Consider the following 24,855-nt stretch of genomic DNA (forward strand, 5'->3'; position numbering starts at 1 on the left):
TTCAAAGGGGTATAAAAACCCCCAGATCCCATCTTCTCAGGGAGGAATTGTTCCACCTGCACACCAGCTCCTGGCCATTCAACATTATTACCTCCAAATTAATAAATTTCTTTGTATTTTAAGCTAAGTTTTTGGACTTGCATTCTTGCAAAGGGCAACCTGTCCCAAACTTAAGAGTTTCACCTCCAACAGTTCTTCTTCCTGGTTTTCCTTCTATGTCTTGTTAACTAAGAAAAAACACCGAACTATTAAGTAGTCATAACCACTCTTTAATCAAGGGAAAGGGGGAACAGGGCTGATTAGGCCTCTTATGCAGAGCTGCCAGAGTCGGAGGATTGAACACTGTTTCGCTTTGCTCCCTGACCCCCTGGGAGTGCCACCACGCTAGATGACCACTCCAAGGAACAAGGGAAATTGGGAACTTATATATCATTTGGGAAGATCCCGGGGCTGGGAGAGATGATTGACATTGTACTGGTAAGGATGGGATTTATAATCAAGCTCCAGAAAGGAATCCTAGCCAGAGGCTAGGGTGTAAGGGAAGGGGTTGCTTACAATGGATATTAAAGGATGGTCTGGCTGGGGTATGTATTCCTGGGAAAGGGTCTTTGATACTTTGGGGAAGACTACCTAAGACAAAAGGGTATTTAGCATTTACCCCAGGGTCCATTATTCAGTCTGCTACTGCTAGCCTGAGATTCCCTTCAGGGTGGATTCTCCAAAGAACAGGGAAGCACAAGCTGTGGGGGTCTCCAGCCTACAAGCTATTTCTAAAACTTGGGGTTCATCAGATCTCACTAAGCCACAAGTTTGGAGTCTCTAGATTCCATGTCGACAGTCTCACTGATATTCAGTCTCTTTGTTGAATCATCATCTGTCTTCTGTTCTTTTATTATTTTCTCCAAGGCTCAATTCTTCGCCCTTTTTTCTATTTACATGAATTCTCAGTTTCCACAAGGTTAAGAATCATATTAGCGAAGATGACTCCCAAATCTAGATATCTCTACTCTGAGCTCCAGTCATGCAGTTGCCTGCTAGATTTCTACTAGCTGTCTCAAACATTTTAAACCCAAATGTCCAAAATGAAACTCTACTTCCCCTATAAACCTGTCCTATCTCTTAACTTTTACATTTTGGTTGAATATAGCTAGTCATTCAGTCAAAAGCTCAGTCATCTTTTATCCTTCCTCTTCCTCATTCCCCAAACCCACATTTTATTGTCCTCTGGTCCAACAAACATTTACAATACATGTCAAATCAGTTTTTTTTGTTCTTTTCTTTAGTTTGCATTCATTATGTAGATTGATTTCCTGGTTTGTCTACTTTGCTTGGCATGATTTCTTCACAAATTGCTTTGAATTTGTTGCAACTTTCATAATAATACTATGAAAATCTACTACAATCATGTACAACTGGTTGTTAAGACATTCCTTAATTGATAGGAATATACTTTGTTTCCAGTTTTTTACTACCACAGAAAATGTAGCTAGGAATCTTTTGGTGTTTATGGAATTTTTCTTTCTGCCTTTGACCTTGGAGTGAATGCTTAGCAACTAAGCCTCTTAAGTGAAAAGGTATAGACATTTTAGTAATTAATTAGCATAATTCCTATTTTTCCAGAATACTTGCACCAATTTTCTTTTTTCTGTTTATGAAGTTCTCTTTTTTTTTCTTCTGGAAGGTGAGTTCAAATTCAGCCTCAGACATTTAGCTTCATAACTCTAATGTCAAACTGAAAAAACATAGAACTACCAAAGTAATTATAATGGAACATACCTTTAATCAGGACAAGGGAGACAATGTTCACATGGCCACCACAAAGGGCCACCTCTCTGGGAGCTCTGGGAACAGTGTCTCAGGAAAGCTGCCAATAATGGACATCTCTACAGAACTAAAGGACTTGGGGGTTATATTTATACCTTAGGTAGGTACAACTGACTGGTTACATAGAGGCTTGGGAAAGAGGATTGTAGCCAGAGGTTACAATACCTGGGAGAGGCCAAGAAACTAAGAAGATAAGAAGGGTATTTAGTCCCAGGTAGAGTGGGTGCTCTTTGGGTGCTGGATGGTTTGTTATTCTGTCTGGGGCAAAGGTCAGTCAGGGGGTTTCTTGAAGGCAAGTTATCAGGGACAAGGGTCAATTTGGGGTTTCATAAAGCAAGATTGTCACTAGACAAATCACTTAATCTGTCTGTTCAGTTTCCTTAATTGAAAAATGGTGATAATAATACTAGTATCTCCCAGGGTAGTTGTAAAGATTTAATGAGATACTTATAAGGTGATTAACACAGTCCCTAGCACGTGCACCTAATAAATGTTTGTTCCTTCTGTTAACTTGGAAATAATACTGAACTATTAGAGTAGTCAGAAAAACCAAGTCTTTAATCAGGAAAGAGATGGGTCCAGGAATCCGAGCGCCAAAAACTACTCAGGGTCAACACTTTAGGGCTCCCTGGGAGAATGCACCCTGTTAGAAGATTTATCCCCCAAAACAGTAGAACTTGGGGAACTTATATACCTTTTGGGGAACTAAGGACCGGGAAGTATGATTGATTGGCATTACCATGGCTACAAGGAAATGAGATATCCATGACAGGATAATCTGGGAGAGGCTGATGCTTTACAATGGACATGGAAGGGAAGGGTCCAGCCCAGGTCAGGGCTACCTGGGAGACTCTGATACCATGGGAGAAACTACTAAGACAAAAGGGTACTTAGCATTTGATTTAGGTCTACCTTTAGGTCCATAGTTCTGTCTGAAACTGGTTGAGTGTGGGACTTCCCTCCGGGTGAATTTTCTGGGGGCAGGGGCAGACTTGGGGGTCCCCAGATTTCAAGTTGACATTTCTATTATAAAGTTAATAATCATTAACAAGCAGATATATTTCAACGAACAAAAAACGTGTTCAAAGAACAAAAAAAGGATGAGCTATGAAGCTGAAGTTACATAGGTTTTAACTATACATCAAATTAAATGTTAATTTAAAGCACACAAACCTATCTTTCCTTCCTTTTAAACGTGACTCGGCTCTTTCCCAATTTTTCTTCTACTCAGCTTTTTTGCTACATCATCCACTTTCTGTTCCTTTATTGATTTAAATTAATTCAATCAGGTAGTAACAAAATGATAGTTTGTATGACTTTATGGATTTTTTCCTATACATTTTCCATGTTCTATCGATGCTTTAAAAAATTCTTTATTACATTTCTGTAAACAGAAATCCTTCCTTATAACAAACACGGATGGACAAGCAAATAATTCAACGCTGGATATTCTGGGTAAAAAAAAAATGTCTTATTCTGCACTTCTATTCCACCGCCTCTCTCTTAGTCTTTATCTATCTCAGGAGTCTTAATTATGCTCAAAATCAGTCTTTTTCAAGTCACGATTTCCCATCGTTTTGGCAAGACTTCCAAAGTTGCTTTTACTTTACGTGAATACAAGCTGTGTTTAAATGCTGTGTTCTCTTGGTGCCTTCTTCTTTTGCTTGATATAAATTGATACAAACCTTACCAAGCAAGTTGCTCCGAACTTGGGCTTCTTACGGCACAGTAACAATTCACAGCATCTGTTTATCAGTTTGTTCACTACAAGTGAAGAGAGCCATGGGTGTTTCCGGTTCTTCGAAGCTCACTATTGAAGTTATAAATATTTCTGTGCTCAAGGGTAGGACCAGTTTTCCCAAGTGTTCTTAATGTTTTCAGGATAAAAGGAAGGAGCGTGGTTCACATTCGAAGTGGAATTGATAGGTGGAGCCAACTCCGGCGTGCAGCGCCTCGGGCTCTGGGCTGAGGCGGAGGAGGCGACCCTCTGGTAAATCCTAGTCGTGCTTGGGTAGGTGAGGGCGGAGTGGAAGCCCCTCTGTCTTAACCACGGAGGTGTAGCTCCTAGATCCCTGGGCGGCCTCGGGGCGGGGCGGGGCGGTGGAGGGGGAGAGGGGTTCCGGGGTTCCGGGAACAGGACGGGGCGGGGCTGGGATCGGGACTAGAAGGAAGGAGGGTCTCTGTCCCCGCCCCGCTTGCCCCCGCAATTCCGACGGGACTTGCAGTAGGCTGTAGTTAGATCCGGCTCCAGCACCAGCCCGTACCCTGGCCCCACTAAGGGGACGTAGCGGCCAGTGAGTCCATCGGTCCATCTGCCCATTGGTACGTCCCAAGGTCCCACCATGGCGGATTCGTCCTCTGCTGGGCGTCTTTTCCTTTTCTTGCTGCTACTACATTCACCGCTGGGCGGTGAGTGCGGTCCTGGGAGAAGCCACGGGATACCCCAGCAGGGAGGAGAGGGGCGCAGGGGGCGGGGGAAGGGGAGGTGCCACCTTGAACGGGGGCGGTGGGGAGGGGGGTTTACAACTTGGACCCTGGTTCGGGGTCTTACTGGGTCTTATAATGCTGTTGGAATGAAGGTCGTCCCCCACCCCTCCCACCCCACCCCGGACGGAAGGTCCGAGGGACCCTAGACCTATTACCCAGACTCCTGCCTCTTGATCCCCACACTCCAGTCTCAGAAGTTCTTTTCTTACTGGGGGAGAACAAGTCTAGGCAAGACCCAATCATCCTCCCAACTCTGCCTTACTCCAACCCAACTCTCCCATCCTTACTAAAACTCCATCCTTTAAAGCCTCGGTAACCTCCCTTCTGGGCCTCTTTGATTTCCATGACCCCAGTCTGACCCTTATTTACTAGCTCAAACCATTGGTCTAATCCCAGGATTGAGGCGCAGATATCTAATCTTCCCCACTCTGTGCCTCCCTGGTCTAGACCTTTGTTGAGTTTGGCCCTGGGGTCTTTTGTCCACTTTATGGCAGTTATTGTCAAATTCTGCCTTACCCTTAGATATTCGGGAGCAGGGAGTGAGTGAAAACTATCTGTGGTGATATAACACGAGCTCTTCTGGACCTTAGTTTCCTCATCTGTAAAATGGGGATGATTCTGCCCTGGCTCCCTCAACCAAGTGGATCGAGAGTCAAATGAGAATATCTTTGAAAGGATACGTAGGATGATACTTGTATAGCAGTAGTATAGTTCAGGGTTCGAGGGTAGAGGGCTGATTTTGTGGTCTTGTGGTACTTGAGAAGAAGCCACGTAGGGGCAGGACATTAAACCTACTCCCGCGTCTTGTATAAGAGTGAAGCCGAGACTCAGCTGGCAGAGCCCTCATTTTTACAAGGGGGGAAATGGAGTTCCAGAGAAAGTTAGAAACGTGCCCAAGTTCATACAAGGATCTGCCAATTCAAGGACTAGAACTCCTCTTTTCTTTATGCCGCTGGCACTCTTGAGTACTGTTGTAATCCATGCTGAAGCAACAACACAGTCTGTTCCCCAGGTAACACATTGGAGTATTGCAGAATCCTTTCTCTCCCCAGGAAAGTTGCCATACAGACATACCTTTCCCTAGTGAAACCTTAGGTAGTTGGGACCTCTGTAGGGATTCTGGGGTTCGTGTTGGTTTGGTTAGGCTGGGTAGTGAGTCTGGGAGTGGGGACAGTGTTTCTCTTTGTCCTTCCCTCATCAGTTCATTTGAGATTCAAAGTTTCCTGGTCCCCCTGGGGGAATGACTCAGACTTGGTGACCCTACCTCGTCTGGGCTCCGGAGGAAGAATGATGAGCTCACTTTGGTGTCTAGTGGGTCAATCTGGAGCTCAAACAAGATTTTATTTTTTTTTATACTCAATGTGATTTCCTAGCCCAGAGAAAGACCAGATATCCATGCTGCTCCTTATCTTGTTCCCTTGGTCCAGGAAGGAGGGGGAGGGCTGCCAAATGGGGAAATATTCTAGAGGAAGTAAACACAATTGCTCTGAAAATATGGGTGGGACAGTGGTGAATTGCGTGTATGTGTTCAGGATACATAGTGTAGAGGGGAGGAGAGTATATATGGATGATACCCAGGGCAGTGTGTGCCTTGCAATATATAGGACATGGAGCAATTGTGCAATTATGTGATACAAAGGGCCCAGTGAAAGTGTACGTATGTGTCTAACACACAAGTGTGATTTGTGTGTGTGATACACAATACAGAAGGGAGTTATGTATGTGGACACAGGGAATGACATGGGAATTGTGTCTACACATTCGATACCCAGTACAGAGAGTTACTGTGTGAATGTGTGATAGACAACACAGAAGGGAATTGTGTGTATATGTGTGTGTGTGTGTGTGTGTGTGTGTGTGTGTGTGTGTGTGTGTTATAAAATATAGGGAGGAGATTGGTTTGGGACCTCATGAAGAAATCAAGGGGAGCGGCAGCAGGGAGGGATGGGCGATTCTGGGTTGAGGTCAGTAAACAGATAACCCTAGACTCTTGCCAAGTTCGACATAGGGCATTTACTATCTGGTCTGGTCCCAGCAGCTCAGAGGTTAGACTGGTGCTGTGAGCTGAGAGTCTTATCATACAGACTGAATGAACCCTGATCCCAGACCCAAACTTAAGCCCAGGCACTAACCACAGACTAAACCCTTACTAAAAGCCAGCCCAAGATTGATCTCTGGTATGGAATGGGCCCGGAACCTGACTGAAACAACCCTGACCTCAGCCTTGAGGAGGAACACTTATGGTCAGTTAGAGAAAATATTGACTCCCTAAAGCTAGCACCTTTTTGCTGTTGGCAACCCATGTCTTGGTGGGAAAAATCAATGCTGAGCCTTAGTTTATGAAGGAACAATGGGCTAGGAGGGCACCTAGGTGGCTCAATGAACTGGACTTAGGAGGACTTGGGTTCAACTCTTGCTTTTGAAACTTCTTAGCTATGTGACCGTGGGCAAATCATGGAATTCCCTTTGCCAAGCCCTTGCCCTTCTCTTTCCTAGGATTGTTACTGGTACAGAAAATAAGTTATTTAAAAAAAAAATAAGGGTTGAAAGATTGGATGGAGACTGTTTAAGAACCTGTAGAACCAATTAAAAAAAAAAAGAAGCCTTTTGAAGTTGTGATTTTGTCTCTATTTCCCTTGGGCCCAGTTGGCACCTAGTTGGAGCTTAATAAATGTTGATTTGAATGTGCACTAATTGTCACTGTTCTAACTTGCATATATTAGTGATTCCCCAGTTTGGAGGGAGCAAGTTTTTTTCCTTTGGGAGGGTTATGTTTTGCATTTGTGAGGTTGGCAAGATAAACTTCCAGCAATTTTGGGAAGTGATTTCTATCTTGTGATTGAAAGCTAGTTAGCTGAATGAGTGTTTCTTAAGGGGGGGGCACCTGGGTAGCCCAGTGGATTGAGTCAGACCTAGAGACAGGAGGTCCTAGGTTCAAATCCGGCCTCAGACACTTCCCAGCTGTGTGACCCTGGGCAGGTCACTTGACCCCCATTGCCCACCCTTACCACTCTTCCACCTATGAGACAATACACAGAAGTTAAGGGTTTAAAAAAAAAAAAGAGGGAAGGGGGTGAACTCTCAGGGCTTCCTGATTGTTTGAGAGTGAATCTGGGATTGTAGAATGAACCAATGAGTTCAATTAGAGGTGCTCCAAGAAATAGAATCCATCAAGGGCAATGCTGTTCTGAAATTTTCATTGTTTTACAGGGTATCTGGGAGGAAGCCCCAGATCATTTTCTCTTTTAAGAGATGTCTTTGAAAGATTCCCCTATTTCCAGGGCAAGTCACTTAACTCCTTTTGCCTAGTCCTTACTTCTCTTCTGCCTTTGATACTTTTAATATGAATTCTTAGAAGGTTTGGATTTGAAAGAAAAGAAAGCTTCCCCCATCCACTGTGAGATAAAGTGAAGGGTTTTGGAATTGGGGGTCTGGGATGAAGGTACCTTTTAAATGCTTGGTGATAGCCCAATCTGCCCAGTTTCCTCAGGGCATTCTGGGTTGTAGGAAGTTTCTCTTCTTGATGCAGATGTCCAGAAGAAAAGATCCTGAGGGGACAAGTAGTAGTAGTCAGCCCCCCCCCCCCAACAAAGAATTTCCTACCGGAATCTTTTATCATCAAAGTTCAAAGGAAATGAAATGGAGATGTTCTCTCCTTCTGGGATCAGAGTATAAAGTTTATTAATTATTTCATCCTTTGCTCTTTCACAGGCAACCTTTAAAAAAAAATAGCTTTGCTTTTCATGTAGATGTCCCAGTGTAGATCAGAGATCCATAACTCCTTGTCCCAGTACCCACCTTAATCAGTGTTTATTCTTTTTAAAAATAATCATCTTCTTGATTTTATTTTATTTTTGAAACCCTTATCTTCTGTCTTAGAATTACTACTGTGTATTGGTTCTAAGGCAGAAGAGTGGTAAGGGCTAGGCAATTGGGGTTAAGTGACTTGCCCAGGGTCACACAGCTAGGAAGTGTCTGAGGTCTGATTTGAATCAATCCACTAAGCCACTCAGCTGCCCCCAATCTTCTTGATTTTAAAAAATGGATTTATGCTGCCTGTCTTTGTTAATAAAATGTTTTAATCTTGCCTGAAATTAGCAAGTATGGATGTCATAGTTTAGTTTTTTTCCTCATTTGCTTTAAGAAAAGAAAGAAATTTAAGTCTTTTCACTACAACTGATGCTTGAGGTAGTGAGCTCCCCATTTATTTTTGTTTTATTTTCATTTCCAAGTCCTCCCTTTCCCCCTTTCTCTTCTTCCTGTTGAGGAAGCAAGAAAAGTAAAATCTATTCCAAGTGTGTATAGTCATGCAAAATAAATTCTCATATTAACCATGCCCCCAAAAAAGGGAAAAAACTGCTTCCATCTGTACTCTTTATCTGAGGGTAGGTAGTATGTTTCATCATGGGTCCTTTGAGGCTTATAGGTAGTTCTTGTGTTCATCAAAGTTGCTAATTTTTTCCAAGTTAATTATTCTTACACTATGATTGTATATAAGTTATTCTCTTGATTCTTTTCCTTCACTTGGCATCAGTTCACATAAGTCTTCCAGGTTTTTCTGAAAATGCCTGCTTCATCATTTCTTACATCAGAATAGTATTCCTTTGTATTCATATACTATAAGAACCATGTGGGCTCTTTCTTGAGCTACCTGTCTCCAGAAGAGACTTGAATGACTCCATGTCAAAGATGTTTTTGAGGAAATCCCAGCATCCAGTGGGAGGTTGGATTAGATGAATTTTTCAGGTCCTTTTTGCCTCTGGGATTGGTTATGTGGTGGCGAATTTTAAACAGAACAGGGTTAACTTTTTGTACCAGTAGTCCTATTTTATGAACTTAGGAGCATCCATAATGATAGACAATTACTAGATTTTCATTGGCTTTGAGGTTTGAAAAGCTCTTTACATGCTATCTTATTTGATAACAACTCGTAGATTTATAGTGCTTAACTCACAACGATAACCCTTGAAATAGACTGTGCAGTTATTCTTATCCTCATTTTACAAATGAGGAAATGGGCCTGGAGAGATTAAACAATTTGCTTGTGGTCATTTAGTTGGTAAAAATTGGAGTTGGGTTCCAGTCTGAATTCCTGTAGTCAGATCTAACACTTCCTACATCCTTATATTATCTCTAAAACCTAGAGTTCACATAATTTAATCTTTTAATAATAAATAACCTTTTAATAATCTTTTCCAGAATTTTTTTCTGCTTTCTTAATAGTTTTTCTTCCTCTTTGTGTATGTCAGTGTGTGTCTGAATTTCTTGTTTCTTTCTCTTTTTCTCTCTCCCAGTTTTTTTCTTACTATATTTCTACTTAGGTATTTTTCTAGCTCTTATCCCTTGTTACTCTCCTTTTTACCCCTCTCTTCTATCAGTTATTTTATTCTGTCCTATGTTCCATGAACATCCATTTGTTCCTCACCTCCTATTAGGAGCATGTCAAGTTTAAATGTGTATTTTCTTAGTGTTTGTTGGGTTGTAGGGAGAAGGATTTCATGTTTCATGTTTGGATTACTCAGGAATAAATACAAATTAATGAACTAGAATTGGGGAGGGGATTTGAGAAATCATTTAGTTGGACCTTCTATCCAAATAAGGAATTAGCTTCAAGAGGATTTCAAGAAAAGCTGGAAAGTTCTATAGAGACTGATGCAGAGTAAAATAAGCAGAATTGGGAGGATGTTGTACACAATAACAGTAATATTGTACAATGATTATTTGTGAAAACTTGGCTACTCTGGGAGATGCAAAGAACCATTGGAGTCTTTCATATCAGTGTATCTTCAGTTTTATTTTAAGTTTTGGTTATGTATGAGTTTGCTCTTAGAACAGTGACCTACTTGGAAGTGTATTTTACATAACAAAATGTTATGCTTCCTAGCATTCTTTTTTTTTTTTTTTTAAACCCTTACCTTCCATTTTGGAGTCAATACTGTGTATTGGCACCAAGGCAGAAGAGTGGTAAGGGTAGGTAATGGGGGTCAAGTGACTTGCCCAGGGTCACACAGCTGGGAAGTGTCTGAGGTGAGATTTGAACCTAGGACTTCCCCTCTCTAGGCCTGGCTCTCAATCCACTGAGCTATCCAGCTGCCCCCCCTTTCCCAGCATTTTTGAAGGTGGTCATCCAATGGGTTATAAGCTCCTTGACTTCCAAGACTAGTTCTTGGTTTTGTCTTTGTGTTCTAGCACGTACTTCCTTCAACTGATACTTGCCAGTTTCCACAGAATCTGGCTTTTGCTTGAACACATCTAGATTAGGAATTTACCAACTTTGAGGCAAAAGCAACCTATTCCATTCTCCCATATTTAGAGTGTTCCTTTATAATGAACCCAGGTTTGTCTCCTTCTTTGCTCCTAGTTCTGTCTTCTGAGGCTAAGTATAAAGATTAGTTGCAGTTCTACATAATTCTTCAGCTACTTGAAGAGTTGACACATATAGCCACCATTACTTACACTATTTCTTTTGATCCCAGTGATGATCCTGTAGTATATGAATTTACATGTATCAGCCCCATTTTATAAAGGAGAAAATTAAAGGTTTATGAGTTAAGTGACTTAATCCAGTGTCATACAGTATCTTTGGTAGAATTCTGATAAAAGGTTTTTTTCAAATTCTGTCTATACCACATTACCTTAAATACAACTACCATTCCCCTAACTTTTCTTTTCACTAATCTGCAGGCCTCTCCAGTTCTCTCTTTTTATATAGATGCTTCAGAAATATTTGTTGGATTGATAGATGTGAAAGATACTGTAAGGAAGAAGGGGTAGGACTTGGTTAAGTGGAATAAAATTTGATGAATTATACATTGAATTGTATGTGACTTGGGCTCTACTCAGTTAAACGTTTATTAATTGCCTACTATGTGCAAGGCTACAAAAAGACAGGACAACCCCTGTCTTCCCAGAACTTCTAATCTAATGAGGGAAGACAAAACACAAAAGGAAACCATGAGGGGAGTGGAGGAGAAAAGTTAGGGTTGGGTGGGGTAGGGAATGGTAAAGTACAGAGTTCAACCAAATGGGAAATGATGAAATAGATGGCCTGGGTGTACCCTTCTTAAATGGAGGTTCTGGGAGAAGCTTTCTTTTCCCTACTTTCCCTCCGGAGGAGAGAGGGGCCCCAGGACAAGGGGTACTGTTACAAGTTTGAGTTCCAGTGCCGATGTGATCTTACAGAATAAAGGGGTTCCCAGGACATGATGAAGTCCAGTAGAGAATTGCCAGGTGAGAAATGATATCTAGTTATAATACTGATCACCCTCTTCTAAAAATTCTCTAGCTTCTTGAAGCTTTAGGAAACTTTCCTTTCTAACGTGGGATACTCAGAACTGATAAACAATGATTCTCACGTGGACTGACCAGGACACAGTACAGCAGGACTATTTCTATTTTCATCTTGGACACTTTACTTTTTGTAATGATGCTTATGATTTCATTAACTTTTGGGGGGGGGGCTGTCATGTCATATTGGTGGCTCCTATTATCCACTGGTACCACCCCTTGCTCCAAAATCTTTTCGGAATGATTCTGCTCTCTCCTTCACCTTATATCTAGGTAATTTATTTTTTTGATCCCAAGTATAGGACTTTGTATTTATCTCTGTTACATTTCACCCTAGATGTATATTCCAAATTGTCAGGACATTTTTGGATCCCAACTCTGCCAATCCAACCAAGTATTGTGCTATTCTTCCTAACTTCCTCATGTCTAAGACAAAAACTCAAAATTTTCATCCCTTCAACCCCAAACCCATTTTTCCTCTTCCAAACTTCCTGGTTTCTTTTCCAGGTGGCATCTTCCAGTCCTCCCACGTGTTAGTAATGTTAGCATATCCTTGACTCCTCATTCTCCCTTACCCTACATATCTACTCAGCTAAAGAATGTGTTTCTACTATTACTTTCCATTCACATCTACCACCTTAGTTCAATTTGTCCATTACCTTCTAGACTACTGGAAGAGCTTCTTTCTTGCCTCATCTGTCCCTACTCCAGTCTTGATTTCCACACAAATGCAACTGCTTTTCCTTAAATGGAGATCTGACCATTTCACTCCCTTCCTCCAACAATTCTAGTGACTCATGCCACTAGAATAAATTATCTTTTTTAACTTGAATTTATTTATTTATTAAAATATGCAGAAAACTTAATTCTCTCCCTTCTACTCTCCTCATTGGAGAAGGTGTTATTTGACCAAAAGATGTATGTATATAGAAAGAAAACTGTCTTGCTCTATTTATCCATTCTTTCTCTGGAGGTAGATAATATACAAGTCATTCTTCAAACAACATTTCTGTTGCTCGATACAATGTTCTCTTAGTTCTGCTCCGTGTCACTTCCTATTTTCATGTAGGTCTTAACATGTTTTTTCTAAAATTAACCTGTTCATCAGTTCTTAAGAAATGTAAGGGCCAGAATGTTAGGGGTAAAAATAAAAGGGTTGGACTAAATTTATAAGAGTGTGGTCGCCAGGAATTATTACTCAATTCCAAATGATTTTTTATGATAGTTTATTTACAAAAGGAGAAAGAATGAAAGTAAGAAAATCAGAGAGTAGATATTTATTTCAGCCTGGTCCAAACCAGGCAGGGCTTCAGAGGCTCCAGCAAAGAGGGCCCAGAGGTAAATTAAATAGCAGTATTCCATCATAGTCATGTGCCAGAACTTGCTTAGCTATTCCCCAATTGATGGGCATCTCTTCAGTTTCCAGGTCTTTGCCATCTCAAAGAGAGCTGCCATGAATATTTTAGAACATATAGGTTCTTTTCCTTTTCCCTTGATCTCCTTAGGAAATAAATCTAATAGTGATATTGCTGGGTCAAAGGGTATATATAGTTTTATAACTCTTTAGGCATAATTTCATATTGTTCTTCAAAATGATTGGCTCAGTTCACAGTTCCATCAAGAGTATATTAGTATCCTCATTTTTCCACATCCCCTCCAGCATTTGTCATTTTGCCTTTTAATCATTTTAGCTGGTCTGATAGGTGTGAGATATCTCAGAGATGTTTTGATTTGCATTTCTCTAGTCAATAATATCTAGAGCATTTTTTCATCCAAAAACTGTCTTATTTATACCTTTTGTCCATTCACCAATTAGGAATGGCTCAGATTCTTATAAATTTGACATGTATATTTTGGATATGAGACCTCAATCTGAGAAACTGTCTAAATTTTTTCTCTAACTTACTGTTTTCCTTTTGATCTTGGCTACACTGATTTTATTTGTTTAGAACCATTGAAATTTTTTTTTAAATTTTATTTAATTAATTGATTTAGAATATTTTTTCGTGGTTCCATGATTCATGTTCTTTCCCTCCACTCCTCTGCCCCTAACCCTACCCCCCCCATAGCCAATGAGCAATTCCATTGGGTTTTACATATGTCATTGATCAAGACCTATTTCCATATTTTTGATATTTGCAGTAGGCTTAGACTAGAGTCTATATTCCCAAACATGTCTCCATCTACCCATGTGATCAAGAACTTGTTTTTCTTCTGTGTTTCTACTTCCACAGAACTGTTGAAATTTAATGTATTCAAAACTATCCATTTTACATCTCAGTGCTTTCTAAATTCTCCTATCCATAAATCTGATAGGTAATATGTTCTCTGTTCTGATTTGCTTATGACATCTTCCTTTATGCTTAAAGACTAGGGGAATGGAACAAAGAATTAAAGAAAAGTTTTGGATAAAGGAGGGGAAGAAGATTAAAATAAAAATCAGAATGGAGATTAATAGAACTTGTTCTACATCTAGTTTCTTTTCTTTTCTTTTTTTTTTTTTAAACCCTTACCTTCTATCTTGGAGTCAATACTGTGTATTGGCCCGGAGGCAGAAGAGTGGTAAGGGTGAGGCAATGGGGGTTAAGTGACTTGCCCAGGGTCACACAGCCCAGGGTCTTGAGGCCAAATTTGAATCTCTAACCTCCAGTCTCTAGGCCTGGCTCTCAATCCACTGAGCCTCTCAGCTGCCCCCGCTATATCTAGTTTCTGCTAGATATCTTCCCAGGTTTCCCAAATTTTTTTACCAGTACTGAATTTTTATCCCTCAAACTTAGATTTTTACTCTTGTCAAATACTAGGTTACTTTAATCCTTTATAACTGTTTTGTATGTCTGTTCTATTCTACTGATTTGCTTTTCTATTTCTTAGCCAGTATCAGATAGTTTAATTACTACTTTATAATACAGTTTTAAATCTGGTACTGCTAATACCTCCTTCCTTTACTCCCTCCTGCCTCAATTAATTCCTTTGATATTCTTGACTTTCTGTTATTCTAAATGAATTCTGTCATTACTTTTTGTAGTTCAACAAAGTAATCTTTTGGTAGCTTAATTGAGATGGCATTATATAAAAGATTAGTTTAAGTACAATTGTCATTTTAATTATATTGGCTCTGCCCACTCATCAATAATTTATATTACTTTAGTTATTTAAATCTGATTTTATTTATATAAAATGTTTTATAATTTTTTTATTTAGATTTTTTTGTTGTTTGAATAAATGGTCATTTCCTCTAGTTTTTAAAGCATTTCACAACCAGCCCTCCATCTATTTACGGGCTTATTGTATATCACAATCCCTTCCTGAATTTTGCAATACAGCCAAACTGACCTTTTTCTGTTGTTTACACACAATATTCCATCTCGTATTTTGTATTGGCTCCATTTCTGGAAATCACCTTCTCCATCTCTACCTCATAGGCTCTCCCTTTGAGATTTGAGATGGGTAAATATGGTCACAGGATATGCACAGTCAGTTTTCAGATGAAGAAATCAAAGATATCTTTAGTCATGTGATAAAAATGCTCCAAATCTATTAATTAGAGAAATGCAAATTAATATAACTGAGATACCACTTAATACCTATCAGAATGGCTAATATAACCAAAAAGGAAAATGATAAATGTTGGAGGGGATGTGAGAGAATCAGGACCCTAATGCACCGTTGGAGCTGTGAAGAGTTATAAAACTTAGTATACTCTTTGATCAAGCAATTATCATGACTAAGTCTGTTTCCCAAAGAAATAAAAATAAAATACAGAAAAGGACCTGTTTGAATAAAAATATACATAGCTTCTAATTCTGTGGTGGCCAGGAATTAGAAATTGAAGGGGTTCCTTCAAATGGGGAATGGCTGAACAAGTGGAATATAATTGTAGTAGAATGGAATACTATTGTGCTATAAGAAAAGATGAATAGGATTATTTCGGAAAAACCTGGGAAGGCTTTACATACATTCATACAAAGTGAAGTGAACAAAACCAAGAGAACATTATATACACAGTAACAACAATATTCTATTGTGATCACCTGTGAATGACTTAAGTATTCTTAGTAATATAGTATGATATAGTATGATCCAAGACAACTCCAAAGGACTCATGACGAAAAATAACTGAATAACTGAGACACGACCTGATCTAAATGCAGATCAGATCTTGCCATTTTTCACTTTTATTTGTCATGAGTTTTTTCTTTTTTAAGTTTTTTGTGTATTTCACCAACATGACAAATATAAAAGTATGTATTTCATGTTAGCACATGGATAACATCAAATTGCTTTGAAAAGAGAGAATTTGGAATTCGATGTGAGAAAACAAATGTTAAAAATAGTTTCTACATGATTTTGGGAAAAAACCAAAATATTACTGAAAAGAAAGATGTGGCTTAAGCACCAGCTTTTACATGAACCTTTCCCTGATCCGCTCAGTGGCTAGTGGGCTGGTCCTCCCAAATGAACTTGTAATTAACTACTTGACATTCATTCAGAATATACTTATATATGTACTTATCTTTCTATTAGAATGAAAGGTCTTTGAAATTTGGGATTATTTTATTCTTTATGTTGTTATCTTTAGCTCCTAGCACAGGGCCTAGAATACAGTAGTTGTTTAACACATGTTTATAAATTGATTACTTGAAATTAATAAGTATCATAGCCAGGAATAGATCCTTGAGGATCCTTGATTTCATTAGTGCTCTTTCTAGATTCACCATGATCCACTAGCAATTAATAGATCATTTGGGTGGAGTTCAGTGAGTGAGTCTTATCTCTGTTACCTAGTCCACATCTCTTCATATTGCTGGTCTTATTGCTATGTATAGTCTTTGGTTAATTTGTTTTTTCCCCTTTTCAGTCACTGACCCTTAAGGGAAAAGACAGTTTTCACTGTTATCCTTTGAGAGATGATGGCAAGTAATAGTTTGGGATTTGTGAGAAGTGGAAGCTCTTTTTGATTAAGGAAACAATATCATCAGAACACTGTATTAGGAAGGTAGGGGTAGGTGATACAGTCAATAAGGTGCCAGGCCTGGAGTTAGGAAGACTCAATCTTCCTGAGTTCAAGTCCAGCCTCAGATATTTATTAGCAATGTGACTGTGGGCTAGTTACTTAACTCCATTTTCCTTCATTTCCTCACCTGTAAAATTAGCTGAAGAAGGAGGTAGCAAACTACTCCATCCAGTATCTTAGCCAGGAAAGACCCCAAAATGGGAACATGAAGAGTCAGACTCAACTTAACAATGACAAATACATTAGGAAGATTACTTTGGCAGCAGTAAGCAGTATGGATTGGAAGAGGGGAGAGAAAATGGCTCTTGAGGCCGATTGATGTGGGGTGGGAGGGTAGGAGAAGTTGTAGGAGATTCTGGAGAAAGCTAAGGATGCTTAAAAGAGCTTCCTTAGAGCCTGAGATACAGTTTTCTTCCAGAAGCTATTCAGCAAATGCTTCCTAAGCCTCTACCCTATGCATTCAGGCCCAGTTATGCTGAGAGAAAAACTAAGCCCAAGCCCAAAGTCTGATCTGACTTGATCTGACCTGACCTGACTTGAGGGTTTCTCTTATTTGCAGCAAAAGGAGGGGAGTCGTGTGGGTTCTTTGTTTCCTGTCCAGAGTTCTGCTGTGGGAACTGCTTTTCGAAGTACTGTTGCTCTGACGTGTGGAAAAAGTTTGATGACGACATTCTATGCTCTGATGACAGGTATGTGGATTGGGAAGGGTGAAGGGTGAGGGAGCAGTCTACCTTAGAGCTCTGTAGTGCCAGGCTTTTCTTTTTTTTTTAATTGTTTTTATTTTTAAAAATTTTTTATTTTGAATATTTTCCCCTAGTTACATGTTTCATGTTCTTTCCCTCTCCCCCAAACCCTCCTAACCCCCCCTTAGCCTGCACACAATTCCACTGGGTTTTACATGTATCATTGATCAAGACCTAATTCCATATTACTGATAGTTGGACTAGAGTTATTGTTTAGTGTCTACATCCCCAATAATATCCCCATCAGCCCATGTGTTCAAGCAGTTGTTTTTCTTCTGTGTTTCCACTTCTATAGTCCTTTCTCTGAATGTGGGTAGCTTTCTTTTCCATAAATCCCTCAGAATTGTCCTGGGTCATTGCATTGCTGCTAGTACAGAAGTCCATTACATTCAATTGTACCACAGTGTATCAGTCTCTGTGTACAATGTTCTTCTGGCTCTGCTCTTTTCACTCTGCATCAGTTTCTGGAGGTCTTTCCAGTTCACATGGAATTCCTCCAGTTTATTATTCCTTTGAGCGCAATAGTATTCCATCACCAGCATATACCACAATTTGTTCAGCCATTCTCCAAATGAAGGGCATCCCCTCATTTTCCAGTTTTTTGCCATCACAAAAAGCGAGGCTATAAATATTTTTGTACAAGTTTTTTTATCTATGACCAAAGAGATTTTTTTTTTAAACCCTTGTACTTCAGTGTATTATCTCATAGGTGGAAGATTGGTAAGGGTGGTCAATGGGGGTCAAGTGACTTGCCCAGGGTCACACAGCTGGGAAGTGGCTGAGGCCGGGTTTGAACCTAGGACCTCCTGTCTCTAGGCCTGACTCTCACTCCACTGAGCTACCCAGCTGCCCCCAAAGAGATTTTTTTAAAATGGGGATGGACCCATTTGTACAAAAATATTTATAGCATCTCTTTGTGGTGGCAAAAAATTGGAAACTGAGGGGATGTGCCTCAATTGGGGAATAGTTGAACAAATTATGGTATATGATGGTGATGGAATATTATCGTGCTATAAGGAATGATGAACTGATTGATTTCTTTAAGAACTGGGATGATCTCCATGAACTGATGCAGAGAAAGAACTGTGTTGGAGTAGAAATGTAGATGAAAACACGATTTATCACTTGTTTATATTGGTATATGATGTGGGGTTTTGGTTTTAAAAGATACAAAAATGAATTATATGGAAAATTGGTTTTGAATGATGATACACATAAAATCCAGTGGAATTGTTTGCCAACTACCAGAGAGGAGAGGGGAAAAAGGGAGGGGAACAACATAAATCATGTAACCTTGGAAAACTTGTGTGTAGCTTTGTTGCTGGAATAAAATAAAGAAAAAAATTTAAAAATACTGCTGATGGCTTATGCTCATAAAGTAGATAACTTAAGTAGGGTGATTGAGTATATATAATTATGTAAATGATAGTAGTTAGAAATTGCTTAAAGAGACCAAACCTAAGTGGAAGGAATAAGGCAAATCATTAATTAATTTCATAGTTTGATGGGCTAGTGAGCTTATTACTATGGCTTCTTTATTTACTGGTACAGATTGCAAGGCAGCTAGGTATCTCAGTGAATAGAGCACCAGGTCTGTAGTCCAGAGGACCTCTTTTCAAACGCGACCTCTAACACTTCCTAATTGTTTGCTCCTGGGCAAATCACTTAACCCCAGTTGCCTGGCCCTTACTGCTGGGAGCCAATATTTGTTATCATCAATTTTAGAAGGTAAAGGTTTAAAAAAAAGATTGCAAAGTATATATTCTTATTTTACAAAATTTATATCTACATCTTTCCTTAAATCCTCCAAAGAGATATATCCAACACCTCTCTGCCAGACATTTTGAGGATAGTAGGGCAGCAGCTGAATAATCCACTTGCTATTTGGATAGCTGACATGGTTCTAGTATTTGAAGGTTACAAAGTGTTTTAACAAATATTTCATTTGATTCTTACCAATAGCCTTGCTTTTATTATCCCCATTTTTCAGATGAGGAAACTTAGACAGATAGAGGTTAAATGATTTGCCCAGGGTCACCCAACTGTCAAAAGAAAAAATACTAGTACTGTACTCTGCATTTTAGTCATGTCTGCTGCAAAGTTTTTATTCTAAGCATTTCTAGCTGAGAGGGAACATTTCCAAACTAGTGTAGCTCCCCCATGCTCTTGGACATGGCTTTGTCCCAAGACAATATGAGATGAAGTTTATAGAAATCTTTTGAACAAAAAAAAGATTGTAATATGTTAAAATACAGTTTGGGGTTAACTTTCCAGAACAATTAGGACTGTTCAATTCTTTCCTGGACTCCTCCCTCCAAGTTAGAAAGGCCCCTTTCCTGAGATTAGTATCTCTCTATATACCTTCTGTATTGAAAAGAGAACAATTCTTTTTGAGGAAGACTATGATCCTGATTAAGAGGCATTCTTGGTGGTTTCCACCCTTAATCTATTCTTTAAGAAAGGAAATGTTCTTGATCTAGCTTCCAAAGGGAGCAAGTCTGGAAAAGGAAAAAAAGAGAAAGTTTGGAAAGTAGTACCAAAGAGAAAGTATTTCTTCTTATTTCTAGAGAAACTGCAAAAGAGTTTTTTATGCTTTATAACAGATCCATTTAGTCAGCCAAATCCTTGATGACTATTTTTTTTTTTTAATAAACCCTTGTACTTCGGTGTGTATTGTCTCATAGGTGGAAGATTGGTAAGGGTGGTCAATGGGGGTCAAGTGACTTGCCCAGGGTCACACAGCTGGGAAGTGGCTGAGGCCGGGTTTGAACCTAGGACCTCCTGTCTCTAGGCCTGACTCTCACTCCACTGAGCTACCCAGCTGCCCCCCTCTTGATGACTTCTTTGGATTTTATGTTTGGAAGTAGGTGATGGAGGTGTGTTGAGTAGAGGACTTATACTTTTGTTTTTAACCTTTACCTTAAGTTCTAAGATAAAAGGAACAAGGGCTAGGAATCCTTGGGATTTCAGGGACTTGCCCAGAGTTACATAATTAGGAAGTGATTGAGGTCAGAATTGAACTCAGGTCCTTCTGATGAGACCCTAGCTTGAAGTCAGGAAAAACCTAGTTTCTAGTCCTGCCTCTGACATCTGGTTATGCGACCCTGGGCAAAACACTTAAACTCTCATTTTGGGCCACTTTTTCTGCTGGTCTGCATTGCTAGGAGAGTTTCCTCATCTGGGAATTCATTTGAATTTTCTACTGCCTTTTCAGTGTTATTTATACTTAGATTCTTGTAGTCATTGGGTATATTGTTTCCTGGTTCTGTTTTCTTCTCTGGATCCATTTCTATGTTTTCCCAATGTTCTCTTGAGTTCTTCATGTTTGTCACTTATGCATAATAACAATGTTATATTCATGTGTCATTTTATTGATGTTCAGCCATTCCATAATCCATGGGATCCTGTTTTATTTCCAGGTTGGTTTTTTTTCCAGGGCATTTTTTCCCCTGATAAAAAAGCACTGATGTGAAAGTTTCGGTACATGGGAGATCATACTTTTTTCCCATCATAATTTGCCCTCTTTGGGTAATACAGTATGTCCAAAAGTAGGATCATTGAATCCAAAGATATTGTGAATATTGCCTTCATTTTATAGATGAGACTCATGTTCAAAGAAGGTGACTAGCTTGGAGTCACAGCTAAGAGCCAGGATGGAATCTGTGAAAAGGGAGTGGAACTAGCATGGAGACTTTTCCAGTGATCTTAGTCCCAGGATCCCTCAGGCAGTCTGGAGAAGCCATTGGTCTCTTCCTCAGAATGATCCAAGACAAAATACATAGCTTTACAAAGGAAATCAATTCTATTGAAATACAGTTATCAAAATATTCAAATAACACAAGTTCAACTAAACCTCTGGAGTAGATGATCTTGAAGGTTCCTTTAGCTCCAAATCCTATAATCATTTTATAATTGTTGTTGGTCTTGTCCAAATCTCCATGAATCTCCTTTAAGTTTTTCTTGGCAAAGGTACTGGAGTTTACCATTTCCTTCTCCACTTCATTTTTCATTTGAGGAACTGAGGTTAAGCCAGGTTAAGTGACTTGCCCAGGATCAAACAGCTAGTAAGTTTCTGAGTCTTAGTTTGAACTTGAGTCTTCTGACTTTGGTCTGGTACTCTAATGGTTGGATCACCTAGCTGCCTCCTTTTTTTGATAGCAAATTACGGTTTCTAAAAGATTGAGTTCAGCTTACTAGGTTGAGTTGGAGTTTCTGCTGTCACATCCTGATGTGACCCCAATTTTTGGATTTTACTTCTTGTGTTTTCCTTCCTCATTGTGTTCCTTAATGTTTTTTTTTCAGGCCATTAATTTGGGGAGAAAAAGACAGAAAAATGACATTTGAGCCTGACTTCGATAGCGGCCCGTCACCAGGGTAAGTTCTTCCCTTTTACTTGGGTTCATCTGCCATCTCTGGGAGGGTAGAGGTTATAGATAGGGGTGGGCACTAAAGATGGCCTCACTGGATAATTGGAAGGTCTGGCAGTTATAGGTTTAAGGAGGTAGGTGAGAAAGCTACTGGGGCATCCGTAGAGCATGGGGATAATGCGGTGAAGGGGGCCAGGATTCTTACAGGGGTCAGGAAATATGTAAATTAACATAGAAGGGGAGAGGTAAGGCTAGTTGCAGAGATATTGATGGGCATGTCAGGGAGATAGATTGTCACAGGAGATCTAGGGGCAGGTGGAATAAGGGCATGGAGTTTGTGAGAGGGGGATACTGTTTGGTCATGGGGCAAGCTCTGAGGAAATTGGGCTTGGGTGAATTGGGTAAGGGGTGATAGTGGGCTGTCTCTAGGGAAACTATGAGATAGACTGTTTATAGTCTACCCTGTTCTAGCATCCCTGTATGTTTGCTTAGGAATCTTTTTGTCTCCAGTATTGAACCCAAAGGCTTTTTTGCTTTGCCTTCCCATCCCTTTAATTTATGACTCAATGAGCTCCCTCTGGAGGGGCAGCTAGGTAGGACAGGAGATAGAATGCTGGCTCTAGAGTTAGGACTCATCTTTGTGAATTCAAATCTGGCCTTGGACACTAGCTGTGTGACCCTGGGCAAGTCACTTAACTCTTTTTGCCTCAGTTTCCTCATCTGTAAAATGAGCTGCAGAAGAAAATGGCAGATGGCTCCAGTACCTTGGTCAAATGGGGTCACAAAGACTGGGGCATGACTGAAAACAAACTCTAATTGCATGCCCACCTTTGTTGGAGATAGAACACAATAAATGGAAATGGATCCGTGGGAGGTGCCCATCTGAACTATAGGGGTGGTTATGGACTTGGAAAGGTGAGGCAAGGAGTGATTGTGGGTGGGACAAAGAGGCAATGGAGTTCGCAAGTAGAGGCTGGTAAAGTTGGAAGTGTTCACCAAGGAGTATAAGGGGGGAAAAGGGTTTTTTTGTGTTAAATATATTAAAAGATGGTCGAAAGAGGATTGAACTATTATCAATCCTCAATTAAGAATAATCTCAAGTCAAAATTGACTTTTATGGAAGTTTTATTTACAATTAAGAAGAGAGAGAGGAAATAAGGAAATAAGAATCTAACTCAGTAGGTAATTTACTACGACCTTCTAATTAATCCAGGTAGATCTAATTAACCCACAGCTGAGAGTTAGAGGGCTAGAGGCCCAGAGGTGAATGAAGCAAAAATTCATTCACAGAGTCTATTAAAAGCCGTTTCTTAAGAGAAGTTCAGGAAGATTCAGTCTTTAAACTCACCACGTGGACTTCTAAATAAGATGTTTAATGTAGTCTCACCAAGGTCTCAACACTCCTTCACGGACCAGAAGAGCTCCTTCATCAGCTGCCTTCTTCACCAGAAGCCTCCAGCTGACTGAGGACCTTCTCCTTTTAAAGGGGTCACTTATGCGTCACTTCCTGTGTCTCCCTCCTAATTTGCACGTCCAATCACAATAGACACTTCTCATAGGACTGCCTAGGGGGCAGTCAGTTGATTCTGATTCATCACCCACTCAGGCACACCTGGGTTACTGGCCTCCCAGAATTAGAGGTGCTCTCACCTTTGGTGATTAAATCTAAAGATGGGCAGTGTAGACTTAATCAAATTATCACAGGGGTCAGGATAGGGAAAGGAGAATAGTATATCCAGAGTGATGATGACTCTGGAAAGGACTGAGGAGCAAGATATTGGGAGGTTATAGTTGAGGATGAAGGATAGAATGGGGGCGGGGAGGTTTTTCTAAGGTATAGGGAAAGATAGAATGATAAAAGGATTTTATGATCAGATAAAAGAATTTCAGAATTCATGAACATGGACGTGGAACACTCGTGGGCAAGATTAAGGATCTGAACATCTCTCTTTGGGATTGAGGAGCTATTGGGTACCATATAGATCATTGGTTAGTGAATTTGGACCCCCCATTTATTTTAGTGTTGCTGTCTAGCTAAGAAAAATTTTTATATTTTAAGTTATATTTTGAAATTTATAAAACTAAAATTGTAAAAAATCCAAAATGTTCTTAGTTCATGGGGGTGCTGCAGGCTAGATTTGGCCTGAGGGCCAGAGTTTGCTGGCCCCTGGTATAAAGTGAGAGGAACTGGGAAATTAGTGTATTCTATGGAATTCACCTAGTATGAAGCCAGGAATTGGAATGGAGAAAAAGACTGTGAACCAGGTACCTAATTCCTTGAGGAAGGAGACTGTTCAAGGGGTCAATAGAAGGATGTGCCTCTGGTGCCAATTCTGTGTGGTGGTGGTGAAAGGACAGCCTGTCTGTCTGTAGCTTATTTCCCAACCAGGTTTGGTGAATTGAGAGGTAAGAGAAGGTATAGACCAGTGGTTCCCAAACTTTTTTGGCCTACCGCCCCCTTTCCAGAAAAAATATTACTTAGCCCCCTGGAAATTAATTTAAAAAAATTTTTTAATAGCAATTAATAGGAAAGACAAATGAACCTGTGGCCATCACCACCCCCCTGGATCGCTGCAGCACCCACCAGGGGGGCGGTGGCACCCACTTTGGGAATCACTGGTATAGACAGTGCTGAATGGGGTGTCTAGGGAACATTTTCTAATGGGGAGGTTGGGGCTGGGGAACATAAGATTTGGGAATAGTGATTAATTAGAGTTTGGCCATCAGCAACCAAGGTTGCAGAATTACTGAGCTAAAGGGCTAAAGATTTCATCGTAGGATGTGTTTGTTGGGTTTCCTCCCCAATATCTGAAGCCTTGTGTGGAATGGCTATCCTATGCACTTGGTGGTCTGAATATCCTGGTTTTTGAGTCATATACGTTGTTCTCCGGGCACTTATGGTCGAAGTATTATATTATAATTGTTCTCATGTCGAGTATTATAGGAAAGGTGCTCTTGTATTGGAGTCCAGACTTCAGCTCACCTTTCTAGAGCATCTTTCCAGGATTCTGGGATCTTTCCTTGCCTGCCTGCCTGTCACCCCTTGATTTACCACCACTTCAATTAGTGCCTTTTGACTTTCTTTGTATTCCTAGTGGTTAGCACAATACCAGGTATCAAGTGTGGATTCTTA

The 24,855-nt window shown here is 40.0% G+C and overlaps 1 protein-coding gene across 3 annotated transcripts in view; it reads left to right on the plus strand.

Annotated features, from left to right (window-relative positions):
* The first annotated feature begins 3,953 nt into the window (after window positions 1-3,953).
* The window catches only part of SHISA5 (shisa family member 5), a 49,134-nt gene continuing 28,232 nt past the window's right edge, over window positions 3,954-24,855 (plus strand). The window contains exons 1-3 of one of the 3 annotated variants that reach the window (XM_044684290.1): window positions 3,954-4,233; window positions 17,172-17,301; window positions 21,658-21,729. In XM_044684290.1, the coding sequence (XP_044540225.1) occupies window positions 4,167-4,233; window positions 17,172-17,301; window positions 21,658-21,729 (269 nt within the window). In that variant the 5' untranslated portion in view covers window positions 3,954-4,166. The remainder of the gene's footprint in view (window positions 4,234-17,171; window positions 17,302-21,657; window positions 21,730-24,855) is intronic. The other 2 variants (XM_044684234.1, XM_044684353.1) reach the window with 2 other exon arrangements.

This window comes from Gracilinanus agilis, chromosome 1 (assembly GCF_016433145.1).
Source record: "Gracilinanus agilis isolate LMUSP501 chromosome 1, AgileGrace, whole genome shotgun sequence".
Lineage (NCBI taxonomy): Eukaryota > Metazoa > Chordata > Mammalia > Didelphimorphia > Didelphidae > Gracilinanus > Gracilinanus agilis.